The sequence below is a fragment of the Molothrus ater genome, chromosome 6 (assembly GCF_012460135.2).
Source record: "Molothrus ater isolate BHLD 08-10-18 breed brown headed cowbird chromosome 6, BPBGC_Mater_1.1, whole genome shotgun sequence".
Taxonomy (NCBI): Eukaryota; Metazoa; Chordata; class Aves; order Passeriformes; family Icteridae; genus Molothrus; species Molothrus ater.
Window position 1 is genome coordinate 22,540,298 of NC_050483.2, and position 20,049 is coordinate 22,560,346.

The following is a 20,049-nucleotide window of genomic DNA, read 5'->3' on the forward strand; positions in this document are numbered from 1 at the left end:
CTGACTTGGAGACCTGTAACCCTCCCTGAGAGCCCTGGGCCTGCCTTGGGTGGTGTCACACTCATTAGGGTAGGGTGCGCTCCTCTGCAGTCCATTTCCTTTGCCATGGACAAACGTGGTGTTCTCAGGTAATGTACTAGGCAAAAAATGCAGGTTTTTTTCCATACAATCTATTATATAGTTCTGGAGTTGCCAGTGCAGTGCCATTTGAATGCTGCATAGTTGCAATCTTGTTACCTACAACCTGTAGCTCCCAGGTGCTTGCTGGCTGGAGCATCTAGGAAGAAGTTCCTATCACTAGATTGACTGAATATGCTATCAACTGATTTGGAAAATAACATTAGAGCTTTGAGAAGAGAAAGGATAAGTTGTGGTGTGTCCTTGACAAAAAATATCCCATCCTTCCCTGGTGTATTGCATAATACTAAAAATAAACACAGAAGTATGTACATATTTCTCTCCTTCTGAGCTACAGACACTACATTTCTCAGTTAACCAATAAAAATGCCAGTGGCTGCCTTCCTGCAGGATGGTGCCCTGTAAAAGGTACATTGGATAGATGCCAGTGTAAGGCATCCTGAACATGCTTTGGAAGTTTCTTTGTTCACTCTTTACAAGGTCACTTGGGTTTCAGTAGAGCTTAATGCTCTAAGGAAACATGTCATAGGCGTTAATGGGTGCAGTGTGTTCTTAAGAGAAAAGTCATAAAGCAGCATTAGCCCAGCCTTCCAGGTTGGTGGCTTTTTCACTTTTGATACATAAAATATATCTGAGGCAGTTCCAAGCATAAGCACATCTGTGCTTGGCCCAGGTGCCACATTTGCCCTGTTGCAGAAAGTGCCCATTGTGAGTGCTGGCTGAGGATCTCACTCACACCTGGGGCTCATCTGGGGCTCAGACAAAGCACCTGACTTCTGGGGCTGAGTGGGAAGTTGGTCTCCACTCATGTTTACCTGGAGGATGAGCTGGGGAAAGGTTAGTAGATTTTTATTTTAGCTATTTTTGGTGTATTTTCTTAATGTTTCAATCTATTTTTCCAATTCTGTTGTTATAAGAGCCTGTTTCACTTTGTGGTGGTCACAGAATCTGTTCAGCTTGGTAATTAATGCCACTTTCTTTAATATGTAAAGTAATGTGTTCACAGATCAGACCTACATGGGCTTTTTTTAGTGGCTATGTAAAGCCTAAAGTGCCTGTATTTAAAACAGTGGAGCAAAAAGGCTTTGGTAAAAGGCTGATGGGATTTTTCTTCAGGGTCTGGAGTAAGTGTATTGATTTAGGAGCTCTTGTACATTGTATGAAGTGGACAGATGCTAAGAAACCATATGCTGTGTTATGCAGGGTTGCTAATTAAACTCTTAGCTGCACAGTTAAAGTGGCAATATCCCTACTACAATATGGCTTACTCCAGTTTTTGGGAAAGAATAATTTTTTTTCTAGTGTACCTCCATTTAGATCTTTTAACAAAAAGGATAGATACATCGTCTTTAAAAAGGAGAAAAGCACTCACATTATAAAGTTTCTATTAAATTGCTCACTAAGCCTTTAGGTACAGTAGGAAAGAAACTGATGCTGTAAAGGGAACAGAGTCATGACATATCATTTTATTTCAGCTAGAAAAATGTGTCCTTGCTTGGAGCAGAAGCTGCTTCCCTGATGAGGCCGTGGTCTGCTTGTGTGGTTGGGAAAATGAAACACAGTCTGACTGGAGATATTGTCAAACCCATTGAGGTTAAGCACCCTTTGCCCCAGGCGAATTCCCTTGTTTATATGAGTCACTACAGCTAGGCTGGAAAATGCAGGTCTCTAAGCAAAGCTGGGGTAGTAACCGCAGGTGGTAACTTAAATCTGCCTTCGTGAACTAAATCCTGCGTTTTCAATCTTAAAAAAATGAATGTGTAAAGTAAATTCCTCCCTGTCTTGCCTATGACTCATATAAATGTACCATACCTCTTGAAGCAGAGATTTAAAGTCTCCAGCCAAAACCTTGCACATCTGTGCCTTAATTAAAATCAGTTTACTTTGTAGGTTAGTAGCTTATACCATACCCATCAGTGTAATATTTTTTTTATTAAGTGGCTGAATGAGATCTGACATTACAGGAATATCCCATCCTAGAATTAATTTTTTTTCTTTAAATCTCTGGACCAAATAATGGTACAGTTGAAAGGACTAATTACAGATTCACTGAGCCAAAAGCAAAGTTTAAGTAGTGACAAAGTCATTATTCTGGGTGTTTGGTATAGATTTAGCAGTATTTCATTGATTTACAGAAATGAATTCCCTGGGTTGGTACTGATAGACTGTAGTTACCTCTGACTATAATTTTTTATCAGAAAAATATCCTGGCTTTTACTCCAAAATACTTTGGAGTCACCTAATTTATTTGTAATCTTCCCAGGATAGCAGGGAAAGCTGAAGATAGTATTAGCTGAGACACCTGAGCAGTGTGACCCTGGCATAATGGAAAGATAGCATATTATATGAGATGTCATCTCACCAACAAAATGAATTTTAGGAGCTGGTATTTCATACAGGATACATAAAGTGCTTAAATGGAAGCTTACTTGGCACTTACTTTTGTTCTCTCATTCTTTTTGACTCACAGATTTGTTTGGATACTTCTGAGCAAAGTCAGATTTTCTAAATGACAACTCCTATGCAAAAATCAGATGACAAAAAAGATTAATATGGTATTGAGATATGGTAATGATACATGGCTAACAGTGTCAACACCATGCATTGCAGAAGAGAGGGAAACTTAGGAAATAAAAGGTAAAATAGAGCCTCTCAAAATTTGAAGCAGTGGAATGGATTAGGAAGAGAAATACAGACAAACCTCTGCTTTGAGGAGAGGAGGGGGGACAATCCAGTCAGTCAGGGCAAGGTGTGCCCATGCTTATTTCAGCTGCTGCAAAACTTTGGGGAAAGGTTGCACCTCTCTGTGCACTCACTCTTTGGGGTTCAAGGGGCTGAAAGGGGAGAACTTGGCTCTGCTGATGGGGAGTGCTCAGCTCCAATGAGTTGCAGCATTTAAACAGCAAAACTGGTGAAGGACAAACGGTGTCAAAGCTATTCTGCAGGGTTTTCCACAGTGGGCCAGCATCATCACCTGCTTTCCCCTAGCCCATAGGGAGTGTGCAGGCTCAGAAAAGGAGCTCAGCCTATCAAAATGATAGATCCCTAAGCACTATCTCCTGCCTCTCGTATTTCTCTGTGCATCTCTGGTACTTCATCTTCCATCTCATCAGAGTCACACTGCACTCACCTCTAGAGCACCTGAGTGCACAGCTTGAAAGGATGGAGGTTAAGAATGGGCTCAGAGCTGGAGGAGGCTCGTGCAAATAAACAGAAATACTGGAAGGCTGATTTACGTGAATGCATCCTGTGTTCAGATTAATGTGCTTCATCCAAAAGATGTAAGAACAAATCTGTTTTTCCAAGCCATGCAAGTAGCTGATTCCTTACTGGGGGAAGTTTTTCACTGCAGCTTTTTTGCTATGAATATGAGACTATTGGAAATGCCTGCTTCAAATTCCTGATTGACACTGTGCTGACTGGAAAAATTTAGTTCCTGAGGTACTTCTGAAGGGACTACATTTTCCAAAAATGTCCCCATGCCTTATTAGCAACTGGGGCTTCCAGGACACTGATCCTTGATCCCAAATGCCCTGAAGACTCCCATCTCTACTGGCCCCCTGGAAGAGCTGGTTCCCACCGTTGTCAATGGGGGACAGCAGGGAGGGTGCTGTGTGCCTGTGGTGCTGAACATGGTATTTCAAAGTGCACTGAGTTGGCAGTGACCCTGCAGATTGTAACCAGGATGCTCAACCCCTGTGATGTGACCTCTCACTGTCTGGGGGCCCTGGTGGTGCTGGTTGGTGTGGGACCTCAGCTGTATTGTGGACAGTGTCCACTTTTAAGATTACAAAGCTTGCTATGTATTCGTCAGAAGATCATTGACTTGGGGTTGTCCCAGTGAGAAATTTCCTGGTATGACCTGTAGAGGAAACTTAAAGGGATTGTCTGTTTGAGGGCTGCAGGAGAGCATTTTTGGAGACATCAGCTCTAAATGTATATTTCTACAGTTTTAAGCACATTGTTGAGAGGAACGTGGAGTACAAACCATCTGACATTTTGTGGTCCATATGAAGGACCCCACATGGGGTTTTTGTACTTGAACAGTTTTAAAAAATACTAGCAGTCGCTCAAAATACTTGTTTTCATCTAAAAATGACAATATTTTGAATATTGTCTTCTGGGTACATTTTTTCTTGTTTTCAGTAGAGGCAGCTTGGCACTCTCATAGGATACCAAACTAAATCTCTGAAACCCCATGGGTGACAGATAAGTGTTGTTGTTAATTATACTAAATACAGGGGGTGGGGGAGGATGAGGAACACCAGCTTGAAATGACTTGCTAATGTCTGTGAGATTCTGTGGGAGATGTAAGCAGAACTGGAATATAAAAGTGGTTTGAGCACTAGACAGGAGACCACAGAAGCTGTCCAGGACACTTGCTGGGTATCCTGGAGCAAAGCCACATCAGCTTTATAAAGGACACAGCTTCATAAAGGGCTTTCAGACTAATGTGGAAAGCAATCTAAGGCTTAAATGGTATTAATGTTCTGATGCAAGGTGGTTTGTGCATCAGACATGAGGAATGGTAACCACAAATCTTGTAATGAAATTTGTCATAAAATTTATTGTCAAATATATTTACATGGCATGAGTCCACAAAGTTTTCAGAAAGATTCTTCTCCCTGTGCTGACTGCAGGGATGGGAGAAGAAGCTGTTAAATGCTGTGTTTCTTGAGACAACTTTTCTTGTCCTTAATGCAGAGCAACTCTGCAGCCTGCCTAGATTGTCCCCAAAGGCTTGTCTCTCTGTGCTCAGAATAGTTTGAACATCCTGTTGTTTCCTGTGTTTTCTCAGCCTTAATCTAGGCTGCTTTGGCTCTTTGCTCTGCAAACCTCATTTTGGTACTTTTAACATATGGGGGTTTTAGCTGAAATGCAGCATTTCTTTCAAATTGCATGCTGATCAAGAAAAGAGGCATAGAAAAGAGACATAGCAAAGTGTGGGTATAGTGAGCTCCAGCCACTGAAAACGGGTGTGATTTTGCATTCAGAATTCAGCCCAGTCCTGACTGATGTGGAAGTTAGCCTGTGGAGTCCTGTTCCTCATAAGAGATCTGGTGTTGTTCTCCCTAAGAAGGTTGCCTAGACTTTCAAAATCAGAATTGCCCAGTTGGGTCAGAGTGTGTTTGTGCTTCTTTTGGGTGGGAAGAGGAAGGTACTCATCAGTCCATCTACAAATTGTTTTTGTTCTGATTTAAGGCCATGGGATCAGCTTGTGCCTTCATCATTCACTGACACATTTGTAATTGTTCCAGCCCTTCTGATTTGAATTAGAAAAGGTTTCATGTCTTTAGTTTCTAAGTCTTGACTTCCAGTTGGTAAAATAGAAGTGAAGGCTGAGTAAAGCAACCAGAGTATTTCCATAGTTACATTTGCTGCTTCAGTTTTGACAGAGTCCTTAGGATGCCCTGTGAGTGCATGCCAGTTCTTATGCATGGGTTTAGTTTTAGTTTAGGTTTAGTTTTTATGTTCCAGGCTTTGCCCCAGGCTATACCCAGGGCTCTTGCAAACCATGCTGGCAGTGAAGTTTCCAGTGCTGCTCTCATGTGTTATTTAGGTTACAATAGAGCTAAAAACCTACTTCACAATCAGAGACTCAATCCTTTCCCCCCAAAGCTCACAAACCTTAAAACAAAGAGTGCCTGGGGAGACTCTCTGGCACTGTATTAAATATCCTTGACGAGAAAAGGTTTCTTACAATTGTGGCCTTCCTAATAGGCACCGTGGGTAGTATCAACACAAAGATATCTGTATTACATGGTTTGACCTGCTTTAACCTCAGCCAGTCTCCTGGAGATTTAGAAAATATCTGTTCCATACAAAGGTCTTGGCTTTCAGGAAAAGTAGAAGCAGTTTGTTTAGAGTCCCAGCTTTGTGAGAGGAGATGTTATGCTTTTTGTGGGTGAAAGTCACCCCACTGAGGTTGTCTGAAAGCCTCTGGATCCATGTCATCAGCATGCAAGCTGCTGATTCTGTTTGCAAAAATAACTTACTCCCCAAGTCTCTCCACTTAAGACTTTTACATATGCACTGTGCTCAGGGAATAGGGATATTTTGAGAAAGAGGGTATATTGTTCATAGTGTTTCCTTTAGGGGAAAAAAGGTACAGTCTTCTAACTTTTAGTTGTTGTGGAATGCTTGATAAAATCTTAATGAAAACTAGAACCCCAATTTTGCAGGTTTTTACATCCTTCAATTCCCCTTCCCTTGCCCCCTCTTGGAGAAGTTTAAGTCTGTCAGCAATATAAGTGGGATTTAGATCAACCTCTGAGCAGTTAAGTGGTAAGGAGATTTCCATAAGGTTATTTGGTCCCCCTCCCACATGTGGAAGGATGAGATCATGGAGGGGGAAATGTTATAGGGGCGATGGACGCGAGTTCCCCCATACTGGCACCTCAGCAATGTAAAGCTCCTGCCTCCTCAGGTGTCGCCAGCCTATGTTGCCCTTGTTGCCCATTTTTCCTGCAGTGTGACAGCTCCAGACTGCAGGGTGGGGTGTGCAGCCATGTCTCAGGGCTGTGTGCCCCACACTGTGCCCGTGGCAGGGCTGAGGTGGGTGCAGCAGGACCCTTGGTGAGAGCTGCTCGCGGGGCTGTCCGTGCTGTCTCAGAACTGCAGCTGCCAGCGCAGGCAGTTTCATTCGGTTTCATTCACCTCTTATTTCTTAATTTCTGCAAGAGCTGAAGCCGCTTGCCTGGGCTGAAGGGCTGCCAGGCTCCCTGTGTCTGATGCTGGGATAGGTGGCTGTGTTGCTATGGCACTGGAGGTGTCTCCAAACCCCACTGTTCTGGCAGCTGAGCCGGCTCCCAGCAGCATGTCCTAATTGCGGCTGTGCAGCAACAAAACAAATATTCGGAGATTTCCATAAAGGCTGTAATCAAAGGAGCATCCCTTGCTTTTTAATATGTGCTGAATGGGTTCATTTGTAAGCTTATTACGACTTCAGAGAGAGAAGCTATTAGGATGATCATTAGCTGCCTGTGCAAATAACAAGGAAAACCGTGGCATGTTCCAAAATAACCCCCTTTTAAAGGTCTGCACTTTCAAATGCATTAACAATAACCAGCCATGCTGTCTTTCATGTTTACCATGCCATGAGTAAGGACAAAAGAGAAAGGAGAAGGGGACAGTGAACTGCATGCTTTCAAAATACGTTCAGATGGAGAGAAAAATGAGGTGTTAAGAGAGCAGCAAACTCACAAGTATGACATTGTGTGTACTGATGCAGTGTCTGTTATCCATTGGGAAAGCAAAAGCAGCTGGGAGCCAGCCTTTGAGTGTTGGCTCATATCTCACTTGGTCCCTGTACTCCTGTCATCTATGTATGAATTGTGCTTGGGGTCTTTTGTGTGCCTGGAACCTGATGGTTGCTGGAGCACTTAGATTATGTGTCTTATGGAGGAGGAGAGAACGTTTAGAAACACGTATGCCAAGATTATGGGATTTATTAACTCTCATTTATTTTCCTACAGAATATCTGAAGCCCTCTCGTGGGCTGTGGCCATGGTTCACTCTCTTAATCTGAAATCAAAAATATGTGTAGTAAAAGATGTTGAGTGGTTGGGTGTTCATACCTTAATTGGGGCAGGTGTGGTTTAGATCAGTCACATTTACCTTTCAAACCACATTAGCTGCAATTTTATGTGCTAGAGTAAGTTAAAGGTGCTGATTACAGTGAAACTCAGTTTAAATTTACACATGAAATATTTATGAGATATGTATCAGTTTGACTATAAGCAGGGTAACTTAGACTTCAGGTCTGCCTCTCCTTCCTAGGCCATTTCTCATGTCTTTTGCTGCATTCAAGTTTTCCTGCACATATCACACCTATGCATGTATTTCCTACAATATCCTCTTGTGTTTAAAATCCATAACACTTTGGGATGCATTATTATTCTTCTCCTTAAAAGCATTTAACAGATGACCAGAAGCAGATAAATAATGTCACTTCTCAGATTTCCAGAAATATTATTTTCTGGATTATTTACTATTATTGAGATTTCTCATTTAAGAGCTGCTTTTCTTACAGGCTCTTTTTCCTAATCTTTGCTTTCCTAGACTGACTCAACCCGACTAAAGTGACTGTTTTGTTTTTATATCTGAGTAAGCTGTTACCTTGAACAGAGAATTTGCTAGTTTTCTGGGGTTTGGGGGGCCTCTGTCTCATTTTGGTTTGGTGGAGAGGTTTGTTTGGGTCTTTTTTGTTGTTGTTGTTGTTGTGGTTTTGTTTTTTTGGTTTTGTTGGTTGGTTGGGTTTTTTTGTATAATAGTTAATGCATTCAAAGTTCTGTTTGGGATTTCTTTTTATAAAGGAATTAAAGTTATTACTTGCCCAATCAGATGATCCTAAATAGTGGGTTAGTTTTTCCACACCTCTACCTTATAAGAAAACACTGAGAATAAACTCAACAAAAAAAAAGGTAACCTATTGATCTGCAGCTCCGTTCTGCGTTAAAACAGATGATACAAGCAGAGATTTCAAATTCCCTTGCCCATGGCCCCTTGCCTCTGCCTCTGCTCAGACAGTCATGGCCTCTTTTTCCTGCTAAGGACATCAACATCATCATCTTTCTGGTAGGACAAAATAAGCCCTGTGGCTTATAATAATCCCTTTTGATACCAGTCTTACTTTAAAATATTTTTTCTCCTCTGCCTTATTTCCCTGAAGCCTGCAAGTATTGGGAAAATTCTGAAAATATTGAAAATCATGGTCTGAGGAGGACAAGGTTGCCACAGCAACTGTCCAGTGTTCCTGAGATTTATTCCTGCATCTCTCAAAACTATCATGAATGCCACAAACTGCTGAGGCACTTGCTGCAAACAAAGCAGGGCTATAGGAAAGGAGAACAGAAAAGAGCTCTGAGGAGCCAGTTGTAAAGGTAGATGTGGCAGGCTCAGGGAAAACGTGGCAGGCATTTGGACTTTGTGTTAAATCCCCTCAGTGTCTGCAATGCTGTGCAAGTGCATGGAGTGCTCCAACACGTGACAGTACCTGACATGACAGTGGATAATGTCACTTGGCCTGTGTTGCAGCTCCATGATCCAGTCAGGAGGGTGACATTGATTCCATCTGGAAGGGAAACACTTTCAGAAAGAGGAGGCCAAAGTTAGCTGCCTCCCTTTGGGTTTGCTAAATGACAGATTTCTGGGACAGAAGATGCCTGACAAAGAGTGCTGCTTGTCAGCAAGAAGTGATCATCTTTTTCATGGGTTTGGGACTGGTCTCAGTATGGACTAATGAGCAGAGAGCTATATTGGGGGTCAGGAGGTTTAGCACATCCATTACCCTTTTAGCCCTGGTTTTCTCATCTAATAAACAAAACTAATGTTGTTATATTATCAGTGTATATAATCTCCAGGTCATCTGTTTAGAAAGGCAGGCAATCGGTACCATATGGTTCCATTGTACTGCACAGTTAATACAAGGGAAAATCCACCTGTGAGCTATCTGAGGGCTTTTTTTGAAAGAACAGAACTCAAAAGAATTGCAGGCTATCAGATGTTTTGGTTCTGTATGCAGGATCTTCTTTTCTGAGGCAGCTGGTTCCTGTGTGTGAGAAGCTGTACGGAAGAGCCAGATGTGATTACCTATGGAACTTTCCTTGGGAAGGGGCCAAAGTGAGCAAGCAGTTCATGTTTTGAACAGTGCAGTGTGCACATTTGCACCAGCTGAAATGGAGTGGTCTGTGCCCTGAAGCCATGCTGGCACTTCAAACACATAATCTAGCACTTTTCAAAACATTACAGCATTTAGAATTGGTTCTGCTCTGGGACTTCTGAATTTCCATTCTGAAAGTCTGTGCACGCGTGGGAGATTTTACCTCCATATGATCTCATGTATTCTATGCACACATTGTGCAAAGTTGCAAATATAAAACAGAGGGTAAGAGTTGTATTAGTAACTATGTTGCAAAGTTGGTGTTATTTATTTGAAAATTTAGAGGGGTTCAGTCCAGCCCCCCTTGTCCTCCTGTGTGAGACTGATGTGCTCTTACACACACAGACTTTTGGTGGCAGAAATGTGCTCTTGTTAACAGCAGTCAGGATGAGATGAGACCCAGCTGCTCTGCTTGTGTAGGAAACTAAGGGTAGTTTTGGAGGCAGCTCCGATTCATTTAAACACTGTCACAAGCCTCATATGCTTTTAGTGTTATCAAAGCCAATCAGGTTACTGTTTGCAGGTATAAGATGCCCCTAAGGGCTTTGCTCACTCAACTGTACCGAGGAATTAAATGCTCTGAGGCAGTGCAACAGGCTCATTCACTCAGTGTTGCAAGGCAAGGCAGTCATGGCTGGTAAATGGGCCCACGTTACAGTGACATTAGCATTTTAATGCAACTAAAGAGGAGGTAGATTGACTCTAATTTCAGTATCCAGTTGCACGGCCTTGTGCAGGTCCCCTCTTGGCTGCTCCACAGGGGCCGATTACAGTTACACAGCACACTTTGGGATCTAATTGGATTTACATGAAGTAATGTAGTTGTGTCATAGCAACGATTCTGCTGCACATGTGCTATGAGATTCCAGAACAAACAGTTATTTATATAGGAGCAATAGTTACAGGGTAACGCATGGGGCTGACAGCTTGTGCCAAGGTCCAGCTCTAAATCAAAAAGTGTTTCACCTTTTTTCTGAAGCCACTGCAAGGGAATGAAATTATTCTGATCCAGCTTCCACAGAGATGTTTCTCCTCACCTTTCACTGTGAAAGCACTGACCTGACACAGATATCCAGCAGGACATGACTTCTGGATCAGAAGTCATGATCCAGCCATAGATCATGGGGCTGGCATGTGTTTAAGTGTATCTCAACCCTGCAAATGTATTGAGCACAGGAGACTGGCAGAAGCTAGAAGTCCTTGTGACACACAACAGTTTTAAGGTGTTCATCTGGTGGCCCTTCTTCTAGTCAACAAGCTGGATTTCTCACAAAGACAGGCCTTGCTTCTTCATCCTGCACACTCTATTAATTTCTCGTTTCACTTGCTGCCTGTTGTCTGTTTCAACCCCTCTCTGTCCCATCCCTCTTTGCTCTGGAGCTCCAGCTGCCTTTCTTGCAGCCTGATGCCAGCAGGAGGCACATGTTTAGCTGCTTTTCCTTTATCAAAGCCGGCTCTTTGATGGGCTGCAATGTGAATGTGAAGAGAAGCCAATGCTCAGCAAGGAGAGTTGATGTGCCAGCCACAGCTGGCCAGCCCAAGGATGAGGCTTAGCCTCAGCTGTTGCTCCTGCTCCCACTGTGCTTCCCCAGAGACTGTAATTAAAGGCATCAGCTTGCTGGAGTCACAATTAGGCATGGTGGGTTTGCACTTTGTGCAATTCTCCCTAATGACAAAATCGTAGCTATTAACCAAAGAGAATCTGTTTGGCAGGGACTTCTCTCCTTTAAGGCAACAGAGTCAGGTGGATCATTGCTGCTTCTTGGCACTAAATGCAGTCTTTCATCCCTTCTGCTGGTTCCTACTGAAGCATTTAAAGTCTTCTTCTCTGAGGTGCTGTAATTTCTTTAAAATATTGTGACTTATGATGGATAAAAAAATAAAACTCCTCTCCCACGCAGACCTCTGAGGGCTCGTAGGAATGTAATTATATGCACACACAGTAGGAGCAGGAATCCTATCATTCTGGTTATTTTCTTAATGATAGGTTTATATAGCACAGTGTCATCTCTGCTTTAAAGTTAGAACCATCTTCTCTTGGCAGCATCTATCCCAAGAAAGTGGCATCACAGGACAGGGCAACCAAAGAAACTGTCTCTCAATCACGCTTGCAAAGCACAGGATGAAGCTTCCCTGCACACCACAGCAAGAGATACAAAGGTCAGCGTGGGCACTGGGCTCTGACTGACAAACAGGGGCTCTCTGCTGTGAGGCACTGTCCCTTGTCCTAGATGTTCCCTCTCTTCGGACCTGCTGAACCTGCTGCAGCCATCTCCCAGGCAGTCCCACAGCACCCTGTGAACTTTAACTCTGGTGGAAAAGCTGTACTGACTGGGAGCAGCCCTTGTACCCAGCATTGTGAAGTAGGGCAGCTCAGCCCCTGCTCGGCTCATGCCTCCAGCACTTCCCAGCAGAGACAGGTGGATTGGCACAAGATGTTTGTACTCTCCAGGTTTCCAAGGGGAAGCCATCCCAGTCCTTCATCTAGAGATGTAGGTTTACAGTGACAGAGGAAGGACATTAAATGTGAGGGATTAATGCAAAATAAAAGGTCTATGAATATTCATTGTATGTTTTATATTGTAATGGTTTCAGCCACCTTGAAACTGCTTGTTCGCTCCCTGCCAACAACAAACGATAGACTTTTACTCACAGAAGTCTTAATAGCAGGCAATTTTCAAAGGCACATTTACTAGTGTTTGTGGGAAACAGATGTTAAATGCACCCACTCCCAGAAATCATGATGAAAAGCTGGCACTGAGAAAGCAGGGAGAGACCCAGGTGACTTATCTGGTGCCTCACAGGGAAGCAGCAGCTCCAGCAAAGCTGCAAGTATGCCAAAACCATGTTTGAAGGATGAGTGAGTGAGTTACAGTGCTGAGCCCTATGTGAATATTGGACTCTTATGGCATGGGGTGCTCTCTGAAGAGTGAAAGACTGCTCCTTCCCCACAGGCCCTGCAGTATGGAGTTGGGGCTGTGTCAGATGTGTGGAAAAAGCAATGTAGGAGCGGGTGCCCTGAGAAAGCAAGAGTCAAACATGCGTGCCTTGCACATTAGTCTGTAGTTCTCACCTCACCTTTGCCTAGTCAAAGGCTCTCTTTAGCATTATGTGGGCAGAAATTAAAACTTACTGAGAAAACTGTGATTGTGACCTTGAAGACAGTGGCAGTCTGCACCTGAGTCCCTCTGCCTGCACATATATATATATATATATATATATATATATATATACACACACATATATGTATACATGTATATATGTATATAATACTTTTGGGTGACCAGGGCTGTGGCTTTGCTGTTCCTCTGTTGCTGCTTCCCAGGCAGTGACAGTGAGGCAGAGGGAGAGGAAATAGTTTGCTCAACTTGGCGTGACAGCTGGCTGGAAGAACGAGGGATAGCACCCAACATTTACACAGCTGCTCCTAATGGCTGGGCTTCCCAAAGATGTGTTCCATCTTCCTTCCATTTTCCCAGTAAATGGGCTGTAAAGTCACAGCAGATTAAAGTTTGTCTAAACCTCCTATAAAATATTGAAGGTGCAGCTGGTATTAATCTAGTCCTCTTGTGGTATGAAGTGCAGGTGTAATGGGACTATACATTTACATGTGGTCTGTGGGCATTTAAAACACCCCCAAAGATTGTTACAGAGATTCTGAGGAATTGAATCCCTCACTGGGTATTAAAAGCTCTTCATTAGTGCTAATGTACACCAAATTAAGGTGGCAATTAGACTGAGCACTTTCATCAGGATGGTGTGTTTTAATAAATTGCATATTTAACATGCATTTTATTGACTTCAGTAATTGTGTATTTTTCTCTTACAGGACAAGTTTGGATACATGGGACACGCAGACAATTAAACACTGGAAGAGACGCTGTGCTTCAAGTCCCAAGATTAGTAAAGGTGAGTACTGTTAATGGCTTGCTCTGTCTGAATGCCAGGTACTTTCTCTGTATCTCTGTTGGAGCAGCTTAAGGATGGCTATGGCATGCTGGAGGCAATAAGAAATACACAGCTCATCTGCCACTGTGTCACCAGTGAGTTACTGCAGAAAGTCATCCTTCCTTATGAAACTGCCCCTAATCTCTGTTGCAGCTAGAGGAGCAGACTGTGAGAAAATAATGCTCTGAGAGGATTTTCTGGAAGCCCTTCCTGTTAGGTATGTTCCCTTAGGAGATCCCACCAGAGTTGAATACTGCTTGCAGGTAGTGAACTCAGAAATCCTCTTATGAGAGGTGTACTTGGGAAGGAAGGCAAGCATGCTGTCTCCATGCCTGCAAGCCAAAGGGTGGCCTGCCACACTGCTGGGGAGGGGACACCATAGAGCAATGCCAAGTGGTGTTGATCCTTTGCCACTGGTGTAGCAAAGAGCTTCAGGGATTTTCCCAGTGACACCTTATCTGGGACAGCTTCTAGAAATCAATACATTTACTTGAAAGAGACTCTACTCCATATTTTCTAATACCTTTAAAGGTACCTGGTACTGGTTCTGGAGAACTTCAAACACATCTGCTTTTAGTTGGTGCATTGTGAGTGGCTATGAACGTAGGTGTGAGTTGGCATCATTTCCTGCTCCAGCCACAGGCTAATGGCTAATGTTCTGTAGGAAGTACTGCAGAACTGGTTCTGACATTTTAGAGGAAGCAACAGTTCAGCATCAGTTCAGTGGACAAGTTCTTCATGCATGTTGACAGCAGAGATATTTATGTTGAGAGAAGATATACACAGATCATGTGATAGAAGAGCAGTGACTGAAAAAGTCATTTGCATGAGGGCAAGAGAACCTGTAGACATCTCTCTCAATCTCAGTTATTCTGTGTTTTCTATCAAGTATTTGAGATGGGGAGACTGTGATGAGCAATCAGTCAATCTGTCTGAATTTCTATACTGAAACACAAATTGTCTGCAGTGGCCTGTCAGGGATGGGCAAGGAAAATGGTTCACACACTTGGTAACAGTAGAGGGTAGGAGTGACAAAATACAGAAGATGTGAGGATAGAGACTGGTGAAGATAAGGTGCTCCTGAGAGTTCTGACAGACTGGCACATCCATGAGATGCTCTTGTTCCATTTGCTACCAGGTAACTCAGACACACCTTGGGCAGCTGCTTTGAATAGTCTTTTTATCAAACAAAGTCATCAAACATTGGTAGAGGTGTTCAGAGGGGAATCTCAGTCCTTGGAGATATTCATAATTTAACTAAGGTGACCCTAAGCAGCATGCTCTAACTTTGAAGTTGGATCAGATTTGGAACTGGCCCAGGCTGGAGGCAGTGGGTGCTTGCTTGTACTCAGTGAAATCCAGAAGTCTGGTCCAACCTAAGTTTTTCAGTGATTCCTTCTTCAAAGCAAAGGTAAAAAAGCAATCTAAGTGAATCCATGGGTTTCAATCCAGTGTTAAAGGAATATGGGGGTTGAGGGAAATGTCAGTGGCAGCAAAGAGGAAAAATTGGAGGCCTTTTGAAGGGGTGTGGTTGGGCAGCTGCCTTTAGAAATGTGAAGTTCAAGGCAGCTGCAAGGCATGCAAAGCAAATGAAAAAAGGAAGGAAGTGGCTGGAGAACAAAAAAATGCATTGCCTTAAAAACTAGACTTTATTCCTAACTGATTACAGCAGCTGGGCTGTGTTTCCTGGCTACACTGCTGAGGAGTTTTAGCCTCCCCATCCCTTTCCAAGATAAAATTAATGGGGGATACAGGGGAGAGAGAAATGTAGAATAATGTGCCTTAGAAAAAGCTGAACATTTATAGCTACATTTCAGACAAAAACAAATGCATCTCATGTGTCTCACAGGTCTGAGATGGGACAAGCCAGAGAGAGCATCTGTCAGCCTCTGTCTTCTGCAGTTCTGACTGTTCATGTTTGCTTAGCTTTAAATGTCTCCTGCAGAGAAGAACTTAATCTCTCACAGATCTGGGGCCTGGAGGAGGGGAGTAAAGGTATTTTTAAAAGGTAGATTAGGACATAGGCATTCAGTTCTTATCACACTTGTATCAGTGTGTAGTAGGAGTAACTCAGATAATTTGCTCTTTGTGTGTATGGCTTAAAAAGAAAAGTAGAATGAAAGCCCATCTCTGTGAGTCAGGACTGTCCTTTAATGTCAGTTATTTTAGCCATGGAGCCTGTCATCAGGGACTCCAGGTACCTTCAGCTAATTAGCAAAGCTAATTGGAGGCTTGCATTGAGTTCTTTTGATGTGGAAACTGATATGGTTTGTTCTTGGCTTTACCAGCCCAGACCTCACATTATTGCCTCTGATCTCCATTCGCTCATCCTGAGTGGAAGAAGTTTGGAATCTGAAAGCCTCAGTGGGTGTGGTATTGATCTGAAGCACAGCATAATGAGTAAGGTTGCACTTAGTTACTGCTTGGCTGTGAGAAGTGTAGTGGGTTCAGGAATTACAAATCTGAGCCCAGTACCACTGCTGGGGACAATTTCTTTCCCAAGCAAAGAAGAAGGTAGCCCTTGTTTGTCAAAGCTGAATGTGCATGTGTTCATGCTACTCCCAGGTTTGTGTGACTGACTGGTTCTTCTGGACAGCAAACTTTCCAGAATCTGATTGCTCAATGGATTTATAATCTCCCTTCCCTTCTTATGCCTGGAAAACATTTTAACATACTGAGTGGATGGGCAGGCAGGAGAGATGCAAATAATCATAGCCTATGTTTGTCTTTGTAAATAAAAGTAGACTTGTATTCAGCTCATGTAAATTGGAGCAGTCCCAAGGGAGCTTACTCACCTTACAGACGAAGCAGTCCCAGACATGGAAAGGAAAGTAAGACAGGAACATGATTTATCAACACGACAAAGCAGCAAGACAGTGTTAGGCTTAGGAGCTGCTTCTTTCTTGAACCACAGGCATTGTTTTTCATGTGAGTGACTGTAATGGGGTGTGTGAATTATGCATAGTGTCAACAAGGCTAAACTGTTTTGGGTTTTGTTTGTTTTTTGGGTTTTTTTAACAAAATCTACTGTAATATGGATCACACAGGTGGGTGCTTAAGGCAGCAGGACTTTGAATTTTCTGAGACTTACTTTAAGACTTTGGCTAATTTACCAAGATTTAGCCATTCTATGTTTCACTGGAGCATGAATTTTTAGTGTGGTGATGGGAACATCTATGTGACACTAATTGTGGGACTCTTGAAATCCCAGTACCCTATTGATTTGTCTGTGTTTTCATATCCCTCTCTAGTGTCCAAGTCATAGTGGAGCTGAAGGCTCACTTTTCCCACAAAACTGAAGAATTCCCTGCCCAGCTCCTTAGCCTTCTGGACTTCAAGAACCCCTTTTCTCTGTCAGATTTGCAGACATGGCTTCAAACAATGTCAGGGAGCTGTGGGCATTTCCTGCAGGCACACATCTGAGCTCTGTGCCCTACCCCATCTCCTGTAGTCACCATCTTGTCCTTGAATTTCTCTGGGCAGAACAATTATGTACCAGGGGTATAAGAAAATAAACTTTTAAAGAAGAAACATTGTCCTCATTCTCAGGTTTAGATTCAGGTTTGTGTTTCTCCAGAAGCAATTCTTCTAGCAAAGAGAGTTCCCTGGGCAGTACCCAGCCAGCAGAGGCACACTGCTGTCCTGCCCCAGGTACAGGGAGCTGCAGAGGGAAAACAGCCCACGTGAGCTCCTGTGAAACACCATTTGTGTCTCAGCCTTTCAGCTTTTTCACAAAGAAGGAAGAGATTTGATTTTAATCAAGTGAAAGCAGTATACCAAACACACACTGTGTAACAAAAATCTGTCTCTTACCAGCCCCGTGCTGCCTGCCATGGATTTTCTCTGCTCTTAGGCTAAAGCAGAGCAGTGCCTATGGTCACAGAGGAAAGCATCTCATGAGGCTCTAGAGCACTCACAGATTTTGTGGTTTAACAAAAACAATGGAGTGAAAGGCAGTTTTATTTCTGGCCTGGAGAAAATCTTGAATAATTTCAGTTTTTTATTTTAAGTGAATTAAATGGCCTTTGCTAACATAGCATATCATTAGATACACGTCTGTTAGGGAATGGAATTTGCAGTGGAGAAAGGGAATGAGATGCATTAAGAAGCATGTGGGCTTTGGGAAGGCTCCTCTGGGGAGCCAAGCAAACCTGTGTCTCTGTGTTTGCAAATGTATGGCTCCATCTGTGCACAGTGCCATGACTGCGTTGTTTCAGTGGAAGTTTTACTATTTCATTTATTTATTTGTCTGTCCCTCTAGGGTACTTAGTGATGTACTGGCATATTTGGACACATAGTCACTTCATTACATAAACAGCAAGAAGGAACTTTCCTCCAGTGTAGCCTCACCTGGTCGGGATTTATTGCTGCTCTTCCAACAGAAGCACTGGCCAAGGAGTTTGTTGTCTAAATCAGACACTGAGTTTCAGAACTGGTTAAGATTCCTTAGCATGTTTTCCTGGCCTCAAAAGCTTTCCAACATTGATCCATGGGTTCTTCTTGCAAAGGACCTGTGCAGGGTGGGGCATAGAGCAGCAGGATCTCCCTGGCACAGGAACATCTCACACTGCATGGCAAGCAGGTGCTGTGCCCAGCCTGAGTAACCACATGAGGATGTCCTCCTTGGGCCCTGCCATGTCCTTGCATTGCTGTCATTCCAAGTTCAAGTGTCTACAAGCTTCCCTGAAGCTGTTCATATTTGTGTGGTGTTCATTCTGTAGAGGGAGATTGTATGGAGACAGCTGTCCCAAATGTCTTTGTGTGTCTTCTGACTGGGCACAGCTTGTTCTGGCTCCTGTTTCAATATGACCTTTTCTCAGCGTGAAATAGACAGGTACATCCAGTGATTCTCAGACTTGACAAGCTTTAAGGAGTGGGGGAAAAAAATTCTTCATGTGTCGAGGCATATTTTTTCCCCAGTATCTCAGTCTGCAAGTAAAGCTAGACCTTTGGTCTCCTGCAACCTTCCCCTTCACTTCTGTGTTTGCCTTCAGACCTTAAAGAACGCAAAGGCACCAGGCAGCAATCATTATCTCTTACTAGCCTGTGCCGTGTTCCCCCTTCAGGTAAGAAAAGAGCTCTTCTCTATAATGAACTCCACAGGGTCTTGGGGGAAATACAAATAGATTGGAGATAGAATTGTGTCATTCCAATAAAGATGAGCGTGCTAAGAAAGTGCTGTTGTTTTGCAGGAGGAATTGGACAAAGGACCCTGAAGACCATGGAGGGAGACTGTCTGAGCTGCATGAAATACCTGATGTTTCTTTTCAATTTCTTTATATTTGTAAGTATTTGGAAATCACTTTCTTTTCTGGATCCCCGTTTCCAGCAGCCTGCTGTTGCCCAGCAGGATAGGCTATAGTGTGGTAAAGATGCCACAATACAGAATATCCCCTCTGTTGTGCACTAGCAATCACTGAGTGTTTTGCAGCATCCAAAGATGCCCAAACATTCAGCAAGGCAGCACAGTGGTCACTGTTGTCTGAGTTATTGCTGTCCTTGACAGGGGAAACCACAGGGAAAGCTGTAAATAATGATGCACATAGTTCATTCTTGAATGGCAGAAGAAATTGTTTTCTAGTCCTGGGTGCCCTGCTGAGGTTTTCACTCGGGAGCAGTAATTTCCCTACCACATGTGAAGTCATTCTTAGCTGGTTTTGTTTTTGAAAGGCAGGGTGGGAGTGCCCAGCCACCCTGGCCTCTGTGGCAGTATGGGTCACGTGAGCCCCTTCACTGTCCTCCACAGATGTGGCAGCAGACCAAGACTGTCCTTCAGCAGTACAGAGGGAGTAAACAGTTGGTAGTGATGTGTCAAGAAAGAAAGGTGCTTTTGCTGCAAATGATTCCTTTATTGAGCAAGAGATACTAAGAGCAGCATGTCAGAAGTCACCTGCACAGCATGCCTTTGCAGAAACATAAATTCTCCAAATCAATGTCTTTGATCCAAAGATAGCAATGAATCCAGTTTTTCTGCAGCAGTTGTTTTGTGTTGACCTGTCTCCCTCTCTCTCCTGTCCTCGTGCTGTGACAGCTGGGAGGAGCATGCCTGCTGGGACTCGGAATCTGGGTCATTGTGGATCCCACAGGTTTTCGAGAGATAGTGGCTGCCAACCCCCTGCTCTTCACGGGAGCGTACATCATGCTGGCCATGGGAGCAATGCTCTTCCTGCTGGGCTTCCTGGGCTGCTGTGGTGCCATCCGTGAGAACAAATGTCTCCTGCTCTTTGTAAGTGCCCTTGCAGTTTCTGTTGGCCTCTTGGTGCTTCGTAGGGGTGACTGGATAGATGATGCTGGGATAAGCA

At 43.4% G+C, this 20,049-nt stretch overlaps 1 protein-coding gene across 3 annotated transcripts in view; it reads left to right on the top strand.

The window, feature by feature from the left end:
• TSPAN18 (tetraspanin 18) overlaps positions 1-20,049 on the top strand; it is a 120,682-nt gene that overhangs the window by 80,668 nt on the left and 19,965 nt on the right. For all 3 annotated transcript variants that reach the window (XM_036383316.2, XM_036383317.1, XM_036383318.2), the window contains exons 3-5: positions 13,629-13,708; positions 18,940-19,031; positions 19,779-19,973. In XM_036383316.2, coding sequence (XP_036239209.1) covers positions 18,969-19,031; positions 19,779-19,973 — 258 coding nt within the window. In that variant the 5' untranslated portion in view covers positions 13,629-13,708; positions 18,940-18,968. The remainder of the gene's footprint in view (positions 1-13,628; positions 13,709-18,939; positions 19,032-19,778; positions 19,974-20,049) is intronic.